This window comes from Mesoplodon mirus (assembly GCF_964341445.2).
Source record: "Mesoplodon mirus genome assembly, contig: SUPER_3_unloc_2, whole genome shotgun sequence".
Classification (NCBI taxonomy): Eukaryota; Metazoa; Chordata; class Mammalia; order Artiodactyla; family Ziphiidae; genus Mesoplodon; species Mesoplodon mirus.
The window spans coordinates 278765-299741 of record NW_028295808.1 but is presented as its reverse complement, the minus strand read 5'-3'; the positions used below and the strand labels follow the sequence as shown (position 1 = coordinate 299741).

General features: G+C 53.6%; 3 protein-coding genes across 3 annotated transcripts; all 3 read left to right on the top strand.

The window, feature by feature from the left end:
• Window positions 1–3180: 3180 nt before the first annotated feature.
• On the top strand, window positions 3181–5515 carry LOC309801669 (Golgi-associated RAB2 interactor protein 4-like; the record flags this gene model as incomplete). Its single annotated transcript, XM_082646744.1, has 2 exons — window positions 3181–4023; window positions 5501–5515. The coding sequence occupies 2 exons, from the start codon at window positions 3181–3183 to the stop codon at window positions 5513–5515; spliced, it is 858 nt and encodes a 285-aa protein (XP_082502870.1).
• Window positions 5516–8769: 3254 nt separating this feature from the next.
• On the top strand, window positions 8770–16706 carry LOC309801668 (Golgi-associated RAB2 interactor protein 4-like; the record flags this gene model as incomplete). The annotated part of the gene is made up of 2 exons (XM_082646743.1): window positions 8770–9612; window positions 16692–16706. The coding sequence occupies 2 exons, from the start codon at window positions 8770–8772 to the stop codon at window positions 16704–16706; spliced, it is 858 nt and encodes a 285-aa protein (XP_082502869.1).
• Window positions 16707–19961: 3255 nt separating this feature from the next.
• On the top strand, window positions 19962–20774 carry LOC309801667 (Golgi-associated RAB2 interactor protein 4-like; the record flags this gene model as incomplete). The annotated part of the gene is made up of 1 exon (XM_082646742.1): window positions 19962–20774. A coding segment is annotated over one exon (813 nt), but the record flags the coding sequence as incomplete, so codon positions are not given.
• Between the last annotated feature and the right edge of the window lie 203 nt (window positions 20775–20977).

Here is a 20977-nt window from a genome sequence, read left to right as displayed (position 1 = left end):
AGAGCCAGAACAGGACTCATGTCCCCTCGGGCTATTCAGTGGACAGAAATAAGGGCGGCAGTATTAGCTAGCAAACAGAACAGCAAGCACTCTCAACTAGACTTAGCCCTTCCCTGCCCAGGTATATACCCTGGAGAAACACACATGGTCTAAGAAACAACTCTGAGAATGTTTAGAGCAAAAATAACTTAACAGCACAACACGGGCAACAGCCCAAATTTCCATCAGCAGAATTCATACAGCAGGATAGGATGAGATTGGCATATTCAATAGTGAAAAATAAATGAGCTACACACATTAGCATAGATCAACTTCTCATGGTTTTTAAAAACATCAAAAGAATGGGATACAGTTCCACTCATGGAACCATTCTGAAACAAGCTCAAACAACGGATTGCATAGGGTCCATGTTTAAAAAAACGGTAGCTAAACCTGAGGGAAGAGTAAACACAAAATTGAGGACAGTTTAGGGTGGAAAGGCTAAGTCAAGGAGGTTGACACAAGGCTGTTAGTGCTGCTGGGAATTGTTCTGTCTCTGAAGCAAGATGGTAGGTACACAGGTGTTGTAGTTTTCACATTTTACTAACTCTGAAATCAGGATGGTCCTACAATCACCGTGGCAGTTGTGATGAAGTTATTGGCCAATGCCTTTCTCTTTTAATCATTGTATTTATGCACAAAAATGATGTCAGAAAGGCTTGGCATCTTTAAAGGACATTTATTTAAGGTAAAGTACAAGAACACTTGTTTGGTTATTAGGAAAAGAAGGAACGATATGCCCATTTTACAGATGAGAACACTGAGGCTCAGAGAAGGTAACCTGCTGCAGTCGCACAATGGGATCTTTGCAGAACAGTGATCCACCAGCCCACTTCTCTATGCAAAGCCCTGTCTGTTGTATGCGAAGGAAGCAAGCAAACAAGCCTGAGCTAGGACCAGCACAAGAACCCGTGGCACCACCATCCTTACCATCATGTTCCAACACTACAGAGATGAGCATCAATTTTACTAGATTGAGGGGAGGGAGGGGTGGGGGCCGGGAGCCGGTTTTCGAACTTCAGTGAGCACACAGCTCTTAGCTGGCCTTATCTCGAGAGCATCCAGTCCACCCTTGAGCTGTGTCTGGCTCCCAGGCTTCTACCTCTAGCCTCTGGCATGACCCGGGCTGCGGCCAGAAACAGGCTCCCACCTGGAATTCCAGCGTTCACTCCTGGAACGTCCAGCATCCTGTCCTCCTCCAGCCACTAATTCAACTTTTGAATGCCCTGCTCACAAGGGTTTCTCCACACCAAATCTGCAGGAACTTTTTTCTTCTGGGGCTCCAAAACCAAATCCTTAAACCTCACATGAGGGAGAGTATTTGTTAGGTCAGAGCATCCTTGTTGATTGGACCTCCAGTTTGTGACTTCCACAGACCTCATCACGGGAGGCTGGGGAGAGGTCTCTTCTGTTGGTGGACGGAATGGTGGGCACTTGGTGGGGAGCACTGATGAGAAAGGGAGCCAGCCCAAGACCTACACATATGCACTGTTTCCCCTGGCCAAACAAGGTTCCTGACCCCAGAATTAACCCAGAGTTTCCCAGAAGACTAGGAGCTGCAGGGAGCCGCAATTAATGCTTTACTCTCCACCAGCTTTTCCTTGGACCCAAGGAGGAGAAATTACAAAAAGATCACATCACACTCCTTTGATCTGATGATTTCCACACAGGCAAGTGCAGGGAAACACTAGTCTGAAGGAAGAAAATGCATTAAAAACACGTGCACAGGGACTTCCCTGGTGGCGCAGTGGTTAAGGATCCGCCTGCCGATGCAGGGGACCCAGGTTCGAGCCCTGGTCCAGGAAGATCCCACATGCCACGGAGCAACTAAGCCCGTGCGCCACAACTACTGAGCCTGTGCTCTAGAGCCCGCGAGCCACAACTACCGAAGCCCGCACGCCTAGAGCCCGTGCTCCCCAACAAGAGAAGCCAACAATAAATAATAAAATAAATTTACGGGAAAAACAACACGTGCATAGCCCTTAGCTGTTTATAAAGTTCTTGAATGTGTGTGCCCCCTTCCGATTCTCACGTCTTTCCACTTTGCGGATAAGCAAGCGGAAGTTCAGAGCATTTGAAGGACTTGCTCAAGGTGGCAGGTGATGGTGCAGAGAGGGAGCTACCTCGGTGCAACAACTTTCAGACAGTGTGCCACCCCGGTCCCACACAGAGGTACACAGATGGTGGAGGAGACAGGACAGCACGAGTCATGATCACAACTCTGAGTGACAAATACAATGAGAGACGTGTGTTTGGGGACTGGATCTATTCAGAGGAGGGGGTCTGGGGCATGGGAAGGAGTTCTGGATTAGGGAAGGCTTCACAGGGGAACTGGCACTCACCATCGTCCACGTTTACTGAGATTTTATGAAAGGACAGAGTAAGGACCGCCACTGCCAACTCTGCCCTATTCGATACAATTAAACCATGAGCTTAAATGGTTCAAATTGATCCCATCGTCTTACATTGCTATAGATTTCATCCAGTAGCTGAATTTGGGGGAGGAAAAGAAAAAGGACCCACACAAAACTTTCCCACTTGAAGACATTTTTATTTTGGTAACGCACCTGAGTCCCTGGCAGGATGGGCCTGTCCTCCGTGGGGGCAATGGGGTGTTTGGGAGAGGATGGGGGCCCTGCCCTGAGGGGGCAGCTGGGGGATGAGGCAAAGGGCTCTGTGACAGTGATAGGTCACAAAGGGCTTTGTGACACTGATAGGTCACAAAGGGCATCAGAGGATAAATAGGCTGTGCCAGGGGGTTAGGCTGACAAAGTGGTTACTTCTCTCACTAGGACGGAAGTTCACCACAGCCTCTTGGGGAGATAAAAACCCAGAAGCAGAAGTGAGGTGAGGCGGAGGGGGAGCCTACCGTACCTCTCGACACACTTGAAGAGATTCAGCCTGGGCTCCAGGCGCCCTACAGCGTCCCAACTGTGATCATCTGTGCCCCTACACACACCCCTGCCTCTGGGAGACCCGGAGGCAAACGTGGGGGCCTGTGGGGCGGGCTTGGAAGACCTGCCACAGGGCCGCGTGTGTGACGCAGGAGCATCACAGCTCGCTCTTCTGCCAGTGAGGCCGAGGGAGGGAAGGGCCAGGGAGCCGCCTTAACCGCGCTGCCTGTCGTGATCAAAGACAGCCATGAGTGGGGACTCTCTGCTCCCGTATCACACGGCCCGGAGCAGCACCTGGGTGGACCTGTTCAACACCACCACGGGGAAGCTGCAGCAGCAACTGCACAAGGGCGAATACGACCATTTCAAGTACGCGCCGATATTCGAGAGCGACTTCATCCAGGTCACGAAGAGGGGAGAAGCGATTGACGTGCACAACTGGGGCGGCCTGGTGACCATGGGCATCACATCCACCAGCCCCGTCCTCCCGCTCCCAGACATCATGCTGCTGGCCCAACGGGCCACCGGCTGTGAAAAGCACGCCGAGCGCAGCCAGGCCACCAAGGGCAAGAGCCACAAGGCTGCAAAGACCTTAGAGCTCACCAGGCTCCTTCCCTTGGAGTTCGTGAGGATCTCCACTCACAATCGTGAGAAACAACAGCTGCGTGTGAAGCTTGCCACTGGCCGCTGCTTCTACCTGCAGCTGTGTCCCCCTCTGGACGCGCGGGAAGACCTCTTCGCCGAGTGGGAACAGCTGATTTACCTCCTGCGACCACCAATGGACAGTGAAAGCAACACCTATGCCGTTCCCGTCTGGGACATGCCCTGCATGCCTGTGTTCAGGGAGCAGCAGGACGGGAGGAGCCCGGCCGTGGAGGATTTCCAAGGAAAGGGGCATCAGGACCAGGTGAACGTCAGCAGCCTGCACACGTGCCCTGAGGTGGCCGGGGCCACGCCTGCAGCTTTTGCTGGGGGGCACGGAATCCAACTGGACTCCCACAAGCCCGATACCATGCCCGATGTGGCCACTGCGAAAGCAAAACCTACTACAGGGCTCGACAAAGCATCAGCATCGCAGTCAACGATTAAGGTGGAGACAGCAGGGATGGCAGGAGGCACCGCAGCGGGTGCTTTGAGCACGGCAGTGATCAAGTCTCCTGCCACTGAAGAGCGGAGCACGGCCGTAGCAGCCACAGCCAGCGACGGGCCCGGAGGAAGCAAAACCAACAGAGCCACTGGGGACACTGCCACAACATCCCTGAGGAGCGGGAAAACGGCCTTGGCAGGTGCTGAGAACAATTCAGAGTATGCTTCCAGCACGTCCACCAGCCTCTCCCCAGGGGCCGGCATGACTGTGGTCGGAGCAGAACCTACCAGCAAGACTGTCAAAGCAAGAGCCGACAAGGACGATGAGGGGACCCTCGTCTCAAGCTTGCCACAGGAAGGCAAAGTGAGCGAACAGGATGGCAGCTCACAGAGAGTGTCCCAGGCCCGCAAGGGAAGAAGGGAGAGGAGGGAGCACTGGGGAGAGGACAGAGCTCTGACGAGCCCCAAGCTCTGCAGTTCCGTGGAAAGCCACCACAAGGCAGCGGGGAGCAAGACAATCCCCAAAGCAGCTGGCCCGTGCTCAGGCGGCCGCAGAGCCACTAGAGAGGACCAAAAGGCCAAAGGCCACGGCAGCCCGGGGGGCAGCGAGCAGGGCGCTGCTCCCAAAGGCATCAGCCGTGCTCCTATCACCAGTGAGTCCAAGACCTCGCACAAATCGGGCAGGAGCTTATCTCCAGCGCGTTCAGGTCCCACCACCAACATACTCAGCAGGATCAGCTCTTTCTTCAGGAATGTGAGAGCCAGACTTACAAAAAAGACAGTGGCCTCATCACGAAATAAACATGGGAGCATCCTGGCGGAGCCAGTGGAAGGGACCCGAGTGGAGGCCATGACAGAGACAGCAGAGAGTGGCCAGGGCCTGGAAATCACCGGTGTGACATCTGAGACCATGGAGCCAGTGACCGTTGAAGCCCATCAATAGGACCTAGAGCTGGGAGCTGCAAAGGGGAACAGGGCTCTGGGAAATACCCCTGGAGAGCCCATTTCAGCTTCCTTACTGCAATTTAAATAAAAAAAACATACAGTCTGAGAACGCATGCAGTGTTTTGTCTGAATTTCTAGGTCCCGAAGCCCAGCCGTAGCCTCACAGTGGATTCTGTGATGTCAGCTGTGCCACAGTCTGAGACCCAGTGTCCAGGCAAGGGCAGCCCCGCCTCACACGCATGCTCAGCGCCAACAGCACTGCTCCATCTGGCTTCCACTCCTTTCTGGCTTTGCCCCCCAGGGCCATGGCTCAAAGTCAGACTATGGTCTGGGAAGCTCTCCTTCACTATCCCGCTATTCTTTGTTTTTTTTTTTTTTTGCAGTACGCGGGCCACTCACTGTTGTGGCCTCTCCCGTCACGGAGCACAGGCTCCGGACACGCAGGCCCAGCGGCCATGGCTCACGGGCCCAGCCGCTCCGCGGCCTGTGGGATCTTCCAGGACCGGGGCACCAACTCATGTTCCTTGCATCCTCAGGTGGACTCTCAATGACTGCGCCACCAGGGAATGCCCGCCCCTATTCTTTTAATAAACGCTTATTCCCCCTGAAGGTCTGTAAACAGAGCCAGAACAGGACTCATGTCCCCTCGGGCTATTCAGTGGACAGAAATAAGGGCGGCAGTATTAGCTAGCAAACAGAACAGCAAGCACTCTCAACTAGACTTAGCCGTTCCCTGCCCAGGTATATACCCTGGAGAAACACACATGGTCTAAGAAACAACTCTGAGAATGTTTAGAGCAAAAATAACTTAACAGCACAACACGGGCAACAGCCCAAATTTCCATCAGCAGAATTCATACAGCAGGATAGGATGAGATTGGCATATTCAATAGTGAAAAATAAATGAGCTACACACATTAGCATAGATCAACTTCTCATGGTTTTTAAAAACATCAAAAGAATGGGATACAGTTCCACTCATGGAACCATTCTGAAACAAGCTCAAACAACGGATTGCATAGGGTCCATGTTTAAAAAAACGGTAGCTAAACCTGAGGGAAGAGTAAACACAAAATTGAGGACAGTTTACTCTAGGGTGGAAAGGCTAGCTCAAGGAGGTTGACACAAGGCTGTTAGTGCTGCTGGGAATTGTTCTGTCTCGGAAGCAAGATGGTAGGTACACAGGTGTTGTAGTTTTCACATTTTACTAACTCTGAAATCAGGATGGTCCTACAATCACCGTGGCAGTTGTGATGAAGTTATTGGCCAATGCCTTTCTCTTTTAATCATTGTATTTATGCACAAAAATGATGTCAGAAAGGCTTGGCATCTTTAAAGGACATTTATTTAAGGTAAAGTACAAGAACACTTGTTTGGTTATTAGGAAAAGAAGGAACGATATGCCTGTTTTACAGATGAGAACACTGAGGCTCAGAGAAGGTAACCTGCTGCAGTCGCACAATGGGATCTTTGCAGAACAGTGATCCACCAGCCCACTTCTCTATGCAAAGCCCTGTCTGTTGTATGCGAAGGAAGCAAGCAAACAAGCCTGAGCTAGGACCAGCACAAGAACCCGTGGCACCACCATCCTTACCATCATGTTCCAACACTACAGAGATGAGCATCAATTTTACTAGATTGAGGGGAGGGAGGGGTGGGGGCCGGGAGCCGGTTTTCGAACTTCAGTGAGCACACAGCTCTTAGCTGGCCTTATCTCGAGAGCATCCAGTCCACCCTTGAGCTGTGTCTGGCTCCCAGGCTTCTACCTCTAGCCTGTGGCATGACCCGGGCTGCGGCCAGAAACAGGCTCCCACCTGGAATTCCAGCGTTCACTCCTGGAACGTCCAGCATCCTGTCCTCCTCCAGCCACTAATTCAACTTTTGAATGCCCTGCTCACAAGGGTTTCTCCACACCAAATCTGCAGGAACTTTTTTCTTCTGGGGCTCCAAAACCAAATCCTTAAACCTCACATGAGGGAGAGTATTTGTTCGGTCAGAGCATCCTTGTTGATTGGACCTCCAGTTTGTGACTTCCACAGACCTCATCACGGGAGGCTGGGGAGAGGTCTCTTCTGTTGGTGGACGGAATGGTGGGCACTTGGTGGGGAGCACTGATGAGAAAGGGAGCCAGCCCAAGACCTACACATATGCACTGTTTCCCCTGGCCAAACAAGGTTCCTGACCCCAGAATTAACCCAGAGTTTCCCAGAAGACTAGGAGCTGCAGGGAGCCGCAATTAATGCTTTACTCTCCACCAGCTTTTCCTTGGACCCAAGGAGGAGAAATTACAAAAAGATCACATCACACTCCTTTGATCTGATGATTTCCACACAGGCAAGTGCAGGGAAACACTAGTCTGAAGGAAGAAAATGCATTAAAAACACGTGCACAGGGACTTCCCTGGTGGCGCAGTGGTTAAGGATCCGCCTGCCGACGCAGGGGACCCAGGTTCGAGCCCTGGTCCAGGAAGATCCCACATGCCACGGAGCAACTAAGCCCGTGCGCCACAACTACTGAGCCTGTGCTCTAGAGCCCGCGAGCCACAACTACCGAAGCCCGCACGCCTAGAGCCCGTGCTCCCCAACAAGAGAAGCCAACAATAAATAATAAAATAAATTTACGGGAAAAACAACACGTGCATAGCCCTTAGCTGTTTATAAAGTTCTTGAATGTGTGTGCCCCCTTCCGATTCTCACGTCTTTCCACTTTGCGGATAAGCAAGCGGAAGTTCAGAGCATTTGAAGGACTTGCTCAAGGTGGCAGGTGATGGTGCAGAGAGGGAGCTACCTCGGTGCAACAACTTTCAGACAGTGTGCCACCCCGGTCCCGCACAGAGGTACACAGATGGTGGAGGAGACAGGACAGCACGAGTCATGATCACAACTCTGAGTGACAAATACAATGAGAGACGTGTGTTTGGGGACTGGATCTATTCAGAGGAGGGGGTCTGGGGCATGGGAAGGAGTTCTGGGTTAGGGAAGGCTTCACAGGGGAACTGGCACTCACCATCGTCCACGTTTACTGAGATTTTATGAAAGGACAGAGTAAGGACCGCCACTGCCAACTCTGCCCTATTCGATACAATTAAACCATGAGCTTAAATGGTTCAAATTGATCCCATCGTCTTACATTGCTATAGATTTCATCCAGTAGCTGAATTTGGGGGAGGAAAAGAAAAAGGACCCACACAAAACTTTCCCACTTGAAGACATTTTTATTTTGGTAACGCACCTGAGTCCCTGGCAGGATGGGCCTGTCCTCCGTGGGGGCAATGGGGTGTTTGGGAGAGGATGGGGGCCCTGCCCTGAGGGGGCAGCTGGGGGATGAGGCAAAGGGCTCTGTGACAGTGATAGGTCACAAAGGGCTTTTTGACACTGATAGGTCACAAAGGGCATCAGAGGATAAATAGGATGTGCCAGGGGGTTAGGCTGACAAAGTGGTTACTTCTCTCACTAGGACGGAAGTTCACCACAGCCTCTTGGGGAGATAAAAACCCAGAAGCAGAAGTGAGGTGAGGCGGAGGGGGAGCCTACCGTACCTCTCGACACACTTGAAGAGATTCAGCCTGGGCTCCAGGCGCCCTACAGCGTCCCAACTGTGATCATCTGTGCCCCTACACACACCCCTGCCTCTGGGAGACCCGGAGGCAAACGTGGGGGCCTGTGGGGCGGGCTTGGAAGACCTGCCACAGGGCCGCGTGTGTGACGCAGGAGCATCACAGCTCGCTCTTCTGCCAGTGAGGCCGAGGGAGGGAAGGGCCAGGGAGCCGCCTTAACCGCGCTGCCTGTCGTGATCAAAGACAGCCATGAGTGGGGACTCTCTGCTCCCGTATCACACGGCCCGGAGCAGCACCTGGGTGGACCTGTTCAACACCACCACGGGGAAGCTGCAGCAGCAACTGCACAAGGGCGAATACGACCATTTCAAGTACGCGCCGATATTCGAGAGCGACTTCATCCAGGTCACGAAGAGGGGAGAAGCGATTGACGTGCACAACTGGGGCGGCCTGGTGACCATGGGCATCACATCCACCAGCCCCGTCCTCCCGCTCCCAGACATCATGCTGCTGGCCCAACGGGCCACCGGCTGTGAAAAGCACGCCGAGCGCAGCCAGGCCACCAAGGGCAAGAGCCACAAGGCTGCAAAGACCTTAGAGCTCACCAGGCTCCTTCCCTTGGAGTTCGTGAGGATCTCCACTCACAATCGTGAGAAACAACAGCTGCGTGTGAAGCTTGCCACTGGCCGCTGCTTCTACCTGCAGCTGTGTCCCCCTCTGGACGCGCGGGAAGACCTCTTCGCCGAGTGGGAACAGCTGATTTACCTCCTGCGACCACCAATGGACAGTGAAAGCAACACCTATGCCGTTCCCGTCTGGGACATGCCCTGCATGCCTGTGTTCAGGGAGCAGCAGGACGGGAGGAGCCCGGCCGTGGAGGATTTCCAAGGAAAGGGGCATCAGGACCAGGTGAACGTCAGCAGCCTGCACACGTGCCCTGAGGTGGCCGGGGCCACGCCTGCAGCTTTTGCTGGGGGTCACGGAATCCAACTGGACTCCCACAAGCCCGATACCATGCCCGATGTGGCCACTGCGAAAGCAAAACCTACTACAGGGCTCGACAAAGCATCAGCATCGCAGTCAACGATTAAGGTGGAGACAGCAGGGATGGCAGGAGGCACCGCAGCGGGTGCTTTGAGCACGGCAGTGATCAAGTCTCCTGCCACTGAAGAGCGGAGCACGGCCGTAGCAGCCACAGCCAGCGACGGGCCCGGAGGAAGCAAAACCAACAGAGCCACTGGGGACACTGCCACAACATCCCTGAGGAGCGGGAAAACGGCCTTGGCAGGTGCTGAGAACAATTCAGAGTATGCTTCCAGCACGTCCACCAGCCTCTCCCCAGGGGCCGGCATGACTGTGGTCGGAGCAGAACCTACCAGCAAGACTGTCAAAGCAAGAGCCGACAAGGACGATGAGGGGACCCTCGTCTCAAGCTTGCCACAGGAAGGCAAAGTGAGCGAACAGGATGGCAGCTCACAGAGAGTGTCCCAGGCCCGCAAGGGAAGAAGGGAGAGGAGGGAGCACTGGGGAGAGGACAGAGCTCTGACGAGCCCCAAGCTCTGCAGTTCCGTGGAAAGCCACCACAAGGCAGCGGGGAGCAAGACAATCCCCAAAGCAGCTGGCCCGTGCTCAGGCGGCCGCAGAGCCACTAGAGAGGACCAAAAGGCCAAAGGCCACGGCAGCCCGGGGGGCAGCGAGCAGGGCGCTGCTCCCAAAGGCATCAGCCGTGCTCCTATCACCAGTGAGTCCAAGACCTCGCACAAATCGGGCAGGAGCTTATCTCCAGCGCGTTCAGGTCCCACCACCAACATACTCAGCAGGATCAGCTCTTTCTTCAGGAATGTGAGAGCCAGACTTACAAAAAAGACAGTGGCCTCATCACGAAATAAACATGGGAGCATCCTGGCGGAGCCAGTGGAAGGGACCCGAGTGGAGGCCATGACAGAGACAGCAGAGAGTGGCCAGGGCCTGGAAATCACCGGTGTGACATCTGAGACCATGGAGCCAGTGACCGTTGAAGCCCATCAATAGGACCTAGAGCTGGGAGCTGCAAAGGGGAACAGGGCTCTGGGAAATACCCCTGGAGAGCCCATTTCAGCTTCCTTACTGCAATTTAAATAAAAAAAACATACAGTCTGAGAACGCATGCAGTGTTTTGTCTGAATTTCTAGGTCCCGAAGCCCAGCCGTAGCCTCACAGTGGATTCTGTGATGTCAGCTGTGCCACAGTCTGAGACCCAGTGTCCAGGCAAGGGCAGCCCCGCCTCACACGCATGCTCAGCGCCAACAGCACTGCTCCATCTGGCTTCCACTCCTTTCTGGCTTTGCCCCCCAGGGCCATGGCTCAAAGTCAGACTATGGTCTGGGAAGCTCTCCTTCACTATCCCGCTATTCTTTTTTTTTTTTTTTTTTTTTTTTTGCGGTACGCGGGCCTCTCACTGTTGTGGCCTCTCCCGTCATGGAGCACAGGCTCCGGACACGCAGGCCCAGCGGCCATGGCTCACGGGCCCAGCCGCTCCGCGGCCTGTGGGATCTTCCAGGACCGGGGCACGAACTCATGTTCCCTGCATCCTCAGGTGGACTCTCAATGACTGCGCCACCAGGGAATGCCCACCCCTATTCTTTTAATAAACGCTTATTCCCCCTGAAAGTCTGTAAACAGAGCCAGAACAGGACTCATGTCCCCTCGGGCTATTCAGTGGACAGAAATAAGGGCGGCAGTATTAGCTAGCAATCAGAACAGCAAGCACTCTCATCTAGACTTAGCCGTTCCCTGCCCAGGTATATACCCTGGAGAAACACACATGGTCTAAGAAACAACTCTGAGAATGTTTAGAGCAAAAATAACTTAACAGCACAACACGGGCAACAGCCCAAATTTCCATCAGCAGAATTCATACAGCAGGATAGGATGAGATTGGCATATTCAATAGTGAAAAATAAATGAGCTACACACATTAGCATAGATCAACTTCTCATGGTTTTTAAAAACATCAAAAGAATGGGATACAGTTCCACTCATGGAACCATTCTGAAACAAGCTCAAACAACGGATTGCATAGGGTCCATGTTTAAAAAAACGGTAGCTAAACCTGAGGGAAGAGTAAACACAAAATTGAGGACAGTTTACTCTAGGGTGGAAAGGCTAGCTCAAGGAGGTTGACACAAGGCTGTTAGTGCTGCTGGGAATTGTTCTGTCTCTGAAGCAAGATGGTAGGTACACAGGTGTTGTAGTTTTCACATTTTACTAACTCTGAAATCAGGATGGTCCTACAATCACCGTGGCAGTTGTGATGAAGTTATTGGCCAATGCCTTTCTCTTTTAATCACTTGTATTTATGCACAAAAATGATGTCAGAAAGGCTTGGCATCTTTAAAGGACATTTATTTAAGGTAAAGTACAAGAACACTTGTTTGGTTATTAGGAAAAGAAGGAACGACATGCCCATTTTACAGATGAGAACACTGAGGCTCAGAGAAGGTAACCTGCTGCAGTCGCACAATGGGATCTTTGCAGAACAGTGATCCACCAGCCCACTTCTCTATGCAAAGCCCTGTCTGTAGTATGCGAAGGAAACAAGCAAACAAGCCTGAGCTAGGACCAGCACAAGAACCCGCGGCACCACCATCCTTACCATCATGTTCCAACACTACAGAGATGAGCATCAATTTTACTAGATTGAGGGGAGGGAGGGGTGGGGGCCGGGAGCCGGTTTTCGAACTTCAGTGAGCTCACAGCTCTTAGCTGGCCTTATCTCGAGAGCATCCAGTCCACCCTTGAGCTGTGTCTGGCTCCCAGGCTTCTACCTCTAGCCTCTGGCATGACCCGGGCTGCGGCCAGAAACAGGCTCCCACCTGGAATTCCAGCGTTCACTCCTGGAACGTCCAGCATCCAGTCCTCCTCCAGCCACTAATTCAACTTTTGAATGCCCTGCTCACAAGGGTTTCTCCACACCAAATCTGCAGGAACTTTTTTCTTCTGGGGCTCCAAAACCAAATCCTTAAACCTCACATGAGGGAGAGTATTTGTTAGGTCAGAGCATCCTTGTTGATTGGACCTCCAGTTTGTGACTTCCACAGACCTCATCACGGGAGGCTGGGGAGAGGTCTCTTCTGTTGGTGGACGGAATGGTGGGCACTTGGTGGGGAGCACTGATGAGAAAGGGAGCCAGCCCAAGACCTACACATATGCACTGTTTCCCCTGGCCAAACAAGGTTCCTGACCCCAGAATTAACCCAGAGTTTCCCAGAAGACTAGGAGCTGCAGGGAGCCGCAATTAATGCTTTACTCTCCACCAGCTTTTCCTTGGACCCAAGGAGGAGAAATTACAAAAAGATCACATCACACTCCTTTGATCTGATGATTTCCACACAGGCAAGTGCAGGGAAACACTAGTCTGAAGGAAGAAAATGCATTAAAAACACGTGCACAGGGACTTCCCTGGTGGCGCAGTGGTTAAGGATCCGCCTGCCGACGCAGGGGACCCAGGTTCGAGCCCTGATCCAGGAAGATCCCACATGCCACGGAGCAACTAAGCCCGTGCGCCACAACTACTGAGCCTGTGCTCTAGAGCCCGCGAGCCACAACTACCGAAGCCCGCACGCCTAGAGCCCGTGCTCCCCAACAAGAGGAGCCAACAATAAAAAATAAAATAAATTTACGGGAAAAACAACACGTGCATAGCCCTTAGCTGTTTATAAAGTTCTTGAATGTGTGTGCCCCCTTCCGATTCTCACGTCTTTCCACTTTGCGGATAAGCAAGCGGAAGTTCAGAGCATTTGAAGGACTTGCTCAAGGTGGCAGGTGATGGTGCAGAGAGGGAGCTACCTCGGTGCAACAACTTTCAGACAGTGTGCCACCCCGGTCCTGCACAGAGGTACACAGATGGTAGAGGAGACAGGACAGCACGAGTCATGATCACAACTCTGAGTGACAAATACAATGAGAGACGTGTGTTTGGGGACTGGATCTATTCAGAGGAGGGGGTCTGGGGCATGGGAAGGAGTTCTGGGTTAGGGAAGGCTTCACAGGGGAACTGGCACTCACCATCGTCCACGTTTACTGAGATTTTATGAAAGGACAGAGTAAGGACCGCCACTGCCAACTCTGCCCTATTCGATACAATTAAACCATGAGCTTAAATGGTTCAAATTGATCCCATCGTCTTACATTGCTATAGATTTCATCCAGTAGCTGAATTTGGGGGAGGAAAAGAAAAAGGACCCACACAAAACTTTCCCACTTGAAGACATTTTTATTTTGGTAACGCACCTGAGTCCCTGGCAGGATGGGCCTGTCCTCCGTGGGGGCAATGGGGTGTTTGGGAGAGGATGGGGGCCCTGCCCTGAGGGGGCAGCTGGGGGATGAGGCAAAGGGCTCTGTGACAGTGATAGGTCACAAAGGGCTTTTTGACACTGATAGGTCACAAAGGGCATCAGAGGATAAATAGGCTGTGCCAGGGGGTTAGGCTGACAAAGTGGTTACTTCTCTCACTAGGACGGAAGTTCACCACAGCCTCTTGGGGAGATAAAAACCCAGAAGCAGAAGTGAGGTGAGGCGGAGGGGGAGCCTACCGTACCTCTCGACACACTTGAAGAGATTCAGCCTGGGCTCCAGGTGCCCTACAGCGTCCCAACTGTGATCATCTGTGCCCCTACACACACCCCTGCCTCTGGGAGACCCGGAGGCAAACGTGGGGGCCTGTGGGGCGGGCTTGGAAGACCTGCCACAGGGCCGCGTGTGTGACGCAGGAGCATCACAGCTCGCTCTTCTGCCAGTGAGGCCGAGGGAGGGAAGGGCCAGGGAGCCGCCTTAACTGCGCTGCCTGTCGTGATCAAAGACAGCCATGAGTGGGGACTCTCTGCTCCCGTATCACACGGCCCAGAGCAGCACCTGGGTGGACCTGTTCAACACCACCACGGGGAAGCTGCAGCAGCAACTGCACAAGGGCGAATACGACCATTTCAAGTACGTGCCGATATTCGAGAGCGACTTCATCCAGGTCACGAAGAGGGGAGAAGCGATTGACGTGCACAACTGGGGCGGCCTGGTGACCATGGGCATCACATCCACCAGCCCCGTCCTCCCGCTCCCAGACATCATGCTGCTGGCCCAACGGGCCACCGGCTGTGAAAAGCACGCCGAGCGCAGCCAGGCCACCAAGGGCAAGAGCCACAAGGCTGCAAAGACCTTAGAGCTCACCAGGCTCCTTCCCTTGGAGTTCGTGAGGATCTCCACTCACAATCGTGAGAAACAACAGCTGCGTGTGAAGCTTGCCACTGGCCGCTGCTTCTACCTGCAGCTGTGTCCCCCTCTGGACGCGCGGGAAGACCTCTTCGCCGATTGGGAACAGCTGATTTACCTCCTGCGACCACCAGTGGACAGTGAAAGCAACACCTATGCCGTTCCCGTCTGGGACATGCCCTGCATGCCTGTGTTCGGGGAGCAGCAGGACGGGAGGAGCCCGGCCGTGGAGGATTTCCAAGGAAAGGGGCATCAGGACCAGGTGAACGTCAGCAGCCTTCACACGTGCCCTGAGGTGGCCGGGGCCACGCCTGCAGCTTTTGCTGGGGGGCACGGAATCCAACTGGACTCCCACAAGCCCGATACCATGCCCGATGTGGCCACTGCGAAAGCAAAACCTACTACAGGGCTCGACAAAGCATCAGCATCGCAGTCAACGATTAAGGTGGAGACAGCAGGGATGGCAGGAGGCACCGCAGCGGGTGCTTTGAGCACGGCAGTGATCAAGTCTCCTGCCGCTGAAGAGCGGAGCACGGCCATAGCAGCCACAGCCAGCGACGGGCCCGGAGGAAGCAAAACCAACAGAGCCACTGGGGACACTGCCACAACATCCCTGAGGAGCGGGAAAACGGCCTTGGCAGGTGCTGAGAACAATTCAGAGTATGCTTCCAGCACGTCCACCAGCCTCTCCCCAGGGGCCGGCATGACTGTGGTCGGAGCAGAACCTACCAGCAAGACTGTCAAAGCAAGAGCCGACAAGGACGATGAGGGGACCCTCGTCTCAAGCTTGCCACAGGAAGGCAAAGTGAGCGAACAGGATGGCAGCTCACAGAGAGTGTCCCAGGCCCGCAAGGGAAGAAGGGAGAGGAGGGAGCACTGGGGAGAGGACAGAGCTCTGACGAGCCCCAAGCTCTGCAGTTCCGTGGAAAGCCACCACAAGGCAGCGGGGAGCAAGACAATCCCCAAAGCAGCTGGCCCGTGCTCAGGCGGCAGCAGAGCCACTAGAGAGGACCAAAAGGCCAAAGGCCACGGCAGCCCGGGGGGCAGCGAGCAGGGCGCTGCTCCCAAAGGCATCAGCCGTGCTCCTATCACCAGTGAGTCCAAGACCTCGCACAAATCGGGCAGGAGCTTATCTCCAGCGCGTTCAGGTCCCACCACCAACATACTCAGCAGGATCAGCTCTTTCTTCAGGAATGTGAGAGCCAGACTTACAAAAAAGACAGTGGCCTCATCACGAAATAAACATGGGAGCATCCTGGCGGAGCCAGTGGAAGGGACCCGAGTGGAGGCCATGACAGAGACAGCAGAGAGTGGCCAGGGCCTGGAAATCACCGGTGTGACATCTGAGACCATGGAGCCAGTGACCGTTGAAGCCCATCAATAGGACCTAGAGCTGGGAGCTGCAAAGGGGAACAGGGCTCTGGGAAATACCCCTGGAGAGCCCATTTCAGCTTCCTTACTGCAATTTAAATAAAAAAAACATACAGTCTGAGAACGCATGCAGTGTTTTGTCTGAATTTCTAGGTCCCGAAGCCCAGCCGTAGCCTCACAGTGGATTCTGTGATGTCAGCTGTGCCACAGTCTGAGACCCAGTGTCCAGGCAAGGGCAGCCCCGCCTCACACGCATGCTCAGCGCCAACAGCACTGCTCCATCTGGCTTCCACTCCTTTCTGGCTTTGCCCCCCAGGGCCATGGCTCAAAGTCAGACTATGGTCTGGGAAGCTCTCCTTCACTATCCCGCTATTCTTTTTTTTTTTTTTTTTTTTTTTTTGCGGTACGCGGGCCACTCACTGTTGTGGCCTCTCCCGTCACGGAGCACAGGCTCCGGACACGCAGGCCCAGCGGCCATGGCTCACGGGCCCAGCCACTCCGCGGCCTGTGGGATCTTCCAGGACCGGGGCACCAACTCATGTTCCCTACATCCTCAGGTGGACTCTCAATGACTGCGCCACCAGGGAATGCCCGCCCCTATTCTTTTAATAAACGCTTATTCCCCCTGAAAGTCTGTAATCAGAGCCAGAACAGGACTCATGTCCCCTCGGGCTATTCAGTGGACAGAAATAAGGGCGGCAGTATTAGCTAGCAATCAGAACAGCAAGCACTCTCATCTAGACTTAGCCGTTCCCTGCCCAGGTATATACCCTGGAGAAACACACATGGTCTAAGAAACAACTCTGAGAATGTTTAGAGCAAAAATAACTTAACAGCACAACACGGGCAACAGCCCAAATTTCCATCAGCAGAATTCATACAGCAGGATAGGATGAGATTGGCATATTCAATAGTGAAAAATAAATGAGCTACACACATTAGCATAGATCAACTTCTCATGGTTTTTAAAAACATCAAAAGAATGGGATACAGCTCCACTCATGGAACCATTCTGAAACAAGCTCAAACAACGGATTGCATAGGGTCCATGTTTAAAAAAACGGTAGCTAAACCTGAGGGAAGAGTAAACACAAAATTGAGGACAGTTTACTCTAGGGTGGAAAGGCTAGCTCAAGGAGGTTGACACAAGGCTGTTAGTGCTGCTGGGAATTGTTCTGTCTCGGAAGCAAGATGGTAGGTACACAGGTGTTGTAGTTTTCACATTTTACTAACTCTGAAATCAGGATGGTCCTACAATCACCGTGGCAGTTGTGATGAAGTTATTGGCCAATGCCTTTCTCTTTTAATCACTTGTATTTATGCACAAAAATGATGTCAGAAAGGCTTGGCATCTTTAAAGGACATTTATTTAAGGTAAAGTACAAGAACACTTGTTTGGTTATTAGGAAAAGAAGGAACGATATGCCCATTTTACAGATGAGAACACTGAGGCTCAGAGAAGGTAACCTGCTGCAGTCGCACAATGGGATCTTTGCAGAACAGTGATCCACCAGCCCACTTCTCTATGCAAAGCCCTGTCTGTAGTATGCGAAGGAAACAAGCAAACAAGCCTGAGCTAGGACCAGCACAAGAACCCGCGGCACCACCATCCTTACCATCATGTTCCAACACTACAGAGATGAGCATCAATTTTACTAGATTGAGGGGAGGGAGGGGTGGGGGCCGGGAGCCGGTTTTCGAACTTCAGTGAGCTCACAGCTCTTAGCTGGCCTTATCTCGAGAGCATCCAGTCCACCCTTGAGCTGTGTCTGGCTCCCCCGCTTCTACCTCTAGCCTCTGGCATGACCCGGGCTGCGGCCAGAAACAGGCTCCCACCTGGAATTCCAGCGTTCACTCCTGGAACGTCCAGCATCCAGTCCTCCTCCAGCCACTAATTCAACTTTTGAATGCCCTGCTCACAAGGGTTTCTCCACACCAAATCTGCAGGAACTTTTTTCTTCTGGGGCTCCAAAACCAAATCCTTAAACCTCACATGAGGGAGAGTATTTGTTAGGTCAGAGCATCCTTGTTGATTGGACCTCCAGTTTGTGACTTCCACAGACCTCATCACGGGAGGCTGGGGAGAGGTCTCTTCTGTTGGTGGACGGAATGGTGGGCACTTGGTGGGGAGCACTGATGAGAAAGGGAGCCAGCCCAAGACCTACACATATGCACTATTTCCCCTGGCCAAACAAGGTTCCTGACCCCAGAATTAACCCAGAGTTTCCCAGAAGACTAGGAGCTGCAGGGAGCCGCAATTAATGCTTTACTCTCCACCAGCTTTTCCTTGGACCCAAGGAGGAGAAATTACAAAAAGATCACATCACACTCCTTTGATCTGATGATTTCCACACAGGCAAGTGCAGGGAAACACTAGTCTGAAGGAAGAAAATGCATTAAAAACACGTGCACAGGGACTTCCCTGGTGGCGCAGTGGTTAAGGATCCGCCTGCCGACGCAGGGGACCCAGGTTCGAGCCCTGGTCCAGGAAGATCCCACATGCCACGGAGCAACTAAGCCCGTGCGCCACAACTACTGAGCCTGTGCTCTAGAGCCCGCGAGCCACAACTACCGAAGCCCGCATGCCTAGAGCCCGTGCTCCCCAACAAGAGAAGCCAACAATAAATAATAAAATAAATTTACGGGAAAAACAACACGTGCATAGCCCTTAGCTGTTTATAAAGTTCTTGAATGTGTGTGCCCCCTTCCGATTCTCACGTCTTTCCACTTTGCGGATAAGCAAGCGGAAGTTCAGAGCATTTGAAGGACTTGCTCAAGGTGGCAGGTGATGGTGCAGAGAGGGAGCTACCTCGGTGCAACAACTTTCAGACAGTGTGCCACCCCGGTCCCGCACAGAGGTACACAGATGGTGGAGGAGACAGGACAGCACGAGTCATGATCACAACTCTGAGTGACAAATACAATGAGAGACGTGTGTTTGGGGACTGGATCTATTCAGAGGAGGGGGTCTGGGGCATGGGAAGGAGTTCTGGGTTAGGGAAGGCTTCACAGGGGAACTGGCACTCACCATCGTCCACGTTTACTGAGATTTTATGAAAGGACAGACTAAGGACCGCCACTGCCAACTCTGCCCTATTCGATACAATTAAACCATGAGCTTAAATGGTTCAAATTGATCCCATCGTCTTACATTGCTATAGATTTCATCCAGTAGCTGAATTTGGGGGAGGAAAAGAAAAAGGACCCACACAAAACTTTCCCACTTGAAGACATTTTTATTTTGGTAACGCACCTGAGTCCCTGGCAGGATGGGCCTGTCCTCCGTGGGGGCAATGGGGTGTTTGGGAGAGGATGGGGGCCCTGCCCTGAGGGGGCAGCTGGGGGATGAGGCAAAGGGCTCTGTGACAGTGATAGGTCACAAAGGGCTTTGTGACACTGATAGGTCACAAAGGGCATCAGAGGATAAATAGGCTGTGCCAGGGGGTTAGGCTGACAAAGTGGTTACTTCTCTCACTAGGACGGAAGTTCACCACAGCCTCTTGGGGAGATAAAAACCCAGAAGCAGAAGTGAGGTGAGGCGGAGGGGGAGCCTACCGTACCTCTCGACACACTTGAAGAGATTCAGCCTGGGCTCCAGGCGCCCTACAGCGTCCCAACTGTGATCATCTGTGCCCCTACACACACCCCTGCCTCTGGGAGACCCGGAGGCAAACGTGGGGGCCTGTGGGGCGGGCTTGGAAGACCTGCCACAGGGCCGCGTGTGTGACGCAGGAGCATCACAGCTCGCTCTTCTGCCAGTGAGGCCGAGGGAGGGAAGGGCCAGGGAGCCGCCTTAACCGCGCTGCCTGTCGTGATCAAAGACAGCCATGAGTGGGGACTCTCTGCTCCCGTATCACACGGCCCGGAGCAGCACCTGGGTGGACCTGTTCAACACCACCACGGGGAAGCTGCAGCAGCAACTGCACAAGGGCGAATACGACCATTTCAAGTACGCGCCGATATTCGAGAGCGACTTCATCCAGGTCACGAAGAGGGGAGAAGCGATTGACGTGCACAACTGGGGCGGCCTGGTGACCATGGGCATCACATCCACCAGCCCCGTCCTCCCGCTCCCAGACATCATGCTGCTGGCCCAACGGGCCACCGGCTGTGAAAAGCACGCCGAGCGCAGACAGGCCACCAAGGGCAAGAGCCACAAGGCTGCAAAGACCTTAGAGCTCACCAGGCTCCTTCCCTTGGAGTTCGTGAGGATCTCCACTCACAATCGTGAGAAACAACAGCTGCGTGTGAAGCTTGCCACTGGCCATTGCTTCTACCTGCAGCTGTGTCCCCCTCTGGACGCGCGGGAAGACCTCTTCGCCGAGTGGGAACAGCTGATTTACCTCCTGCGACCACCAGTGGACAGTGAAAGCAACACCTATGCCGTTCCCGTCTGGGACATGCCCTGCATGCCTGTGTTCGGGGAGCAGCAGGACGGGAGGAGCCCGGCCGTGGAGGATTTCCAAGGAAAGGGGCATCAGGACCAGGTGAACGTCAGCAGCCTGCACACGTGCCCTGAGGTGGCCGGGGCCACGCCTGCAGCTTTTGCTGGGGGGCACGGAATCCAACTGGACTCCCACAAGCCCGATACCATGCCCGATGTGGCCACTGCGAAAGCAAAACCTACTACAGGGCTCGACAAAGCATCAGCATCGCAGTCAACGATTAAGGTGGAGACAGCAGGGATGGCAGGAGGCACCGCAGCGGGTGCTTTGAGCACGGCAGTGATCAAGTCTCCTGCCGCTGAAGAGCGGAGCACGGCCATAGCAGCCACAGCCAGCGACGGGCCCGGAGGAAGCAAAACCAACAGAGCCACTGGGGACACTGCCACAACATCCCTGAG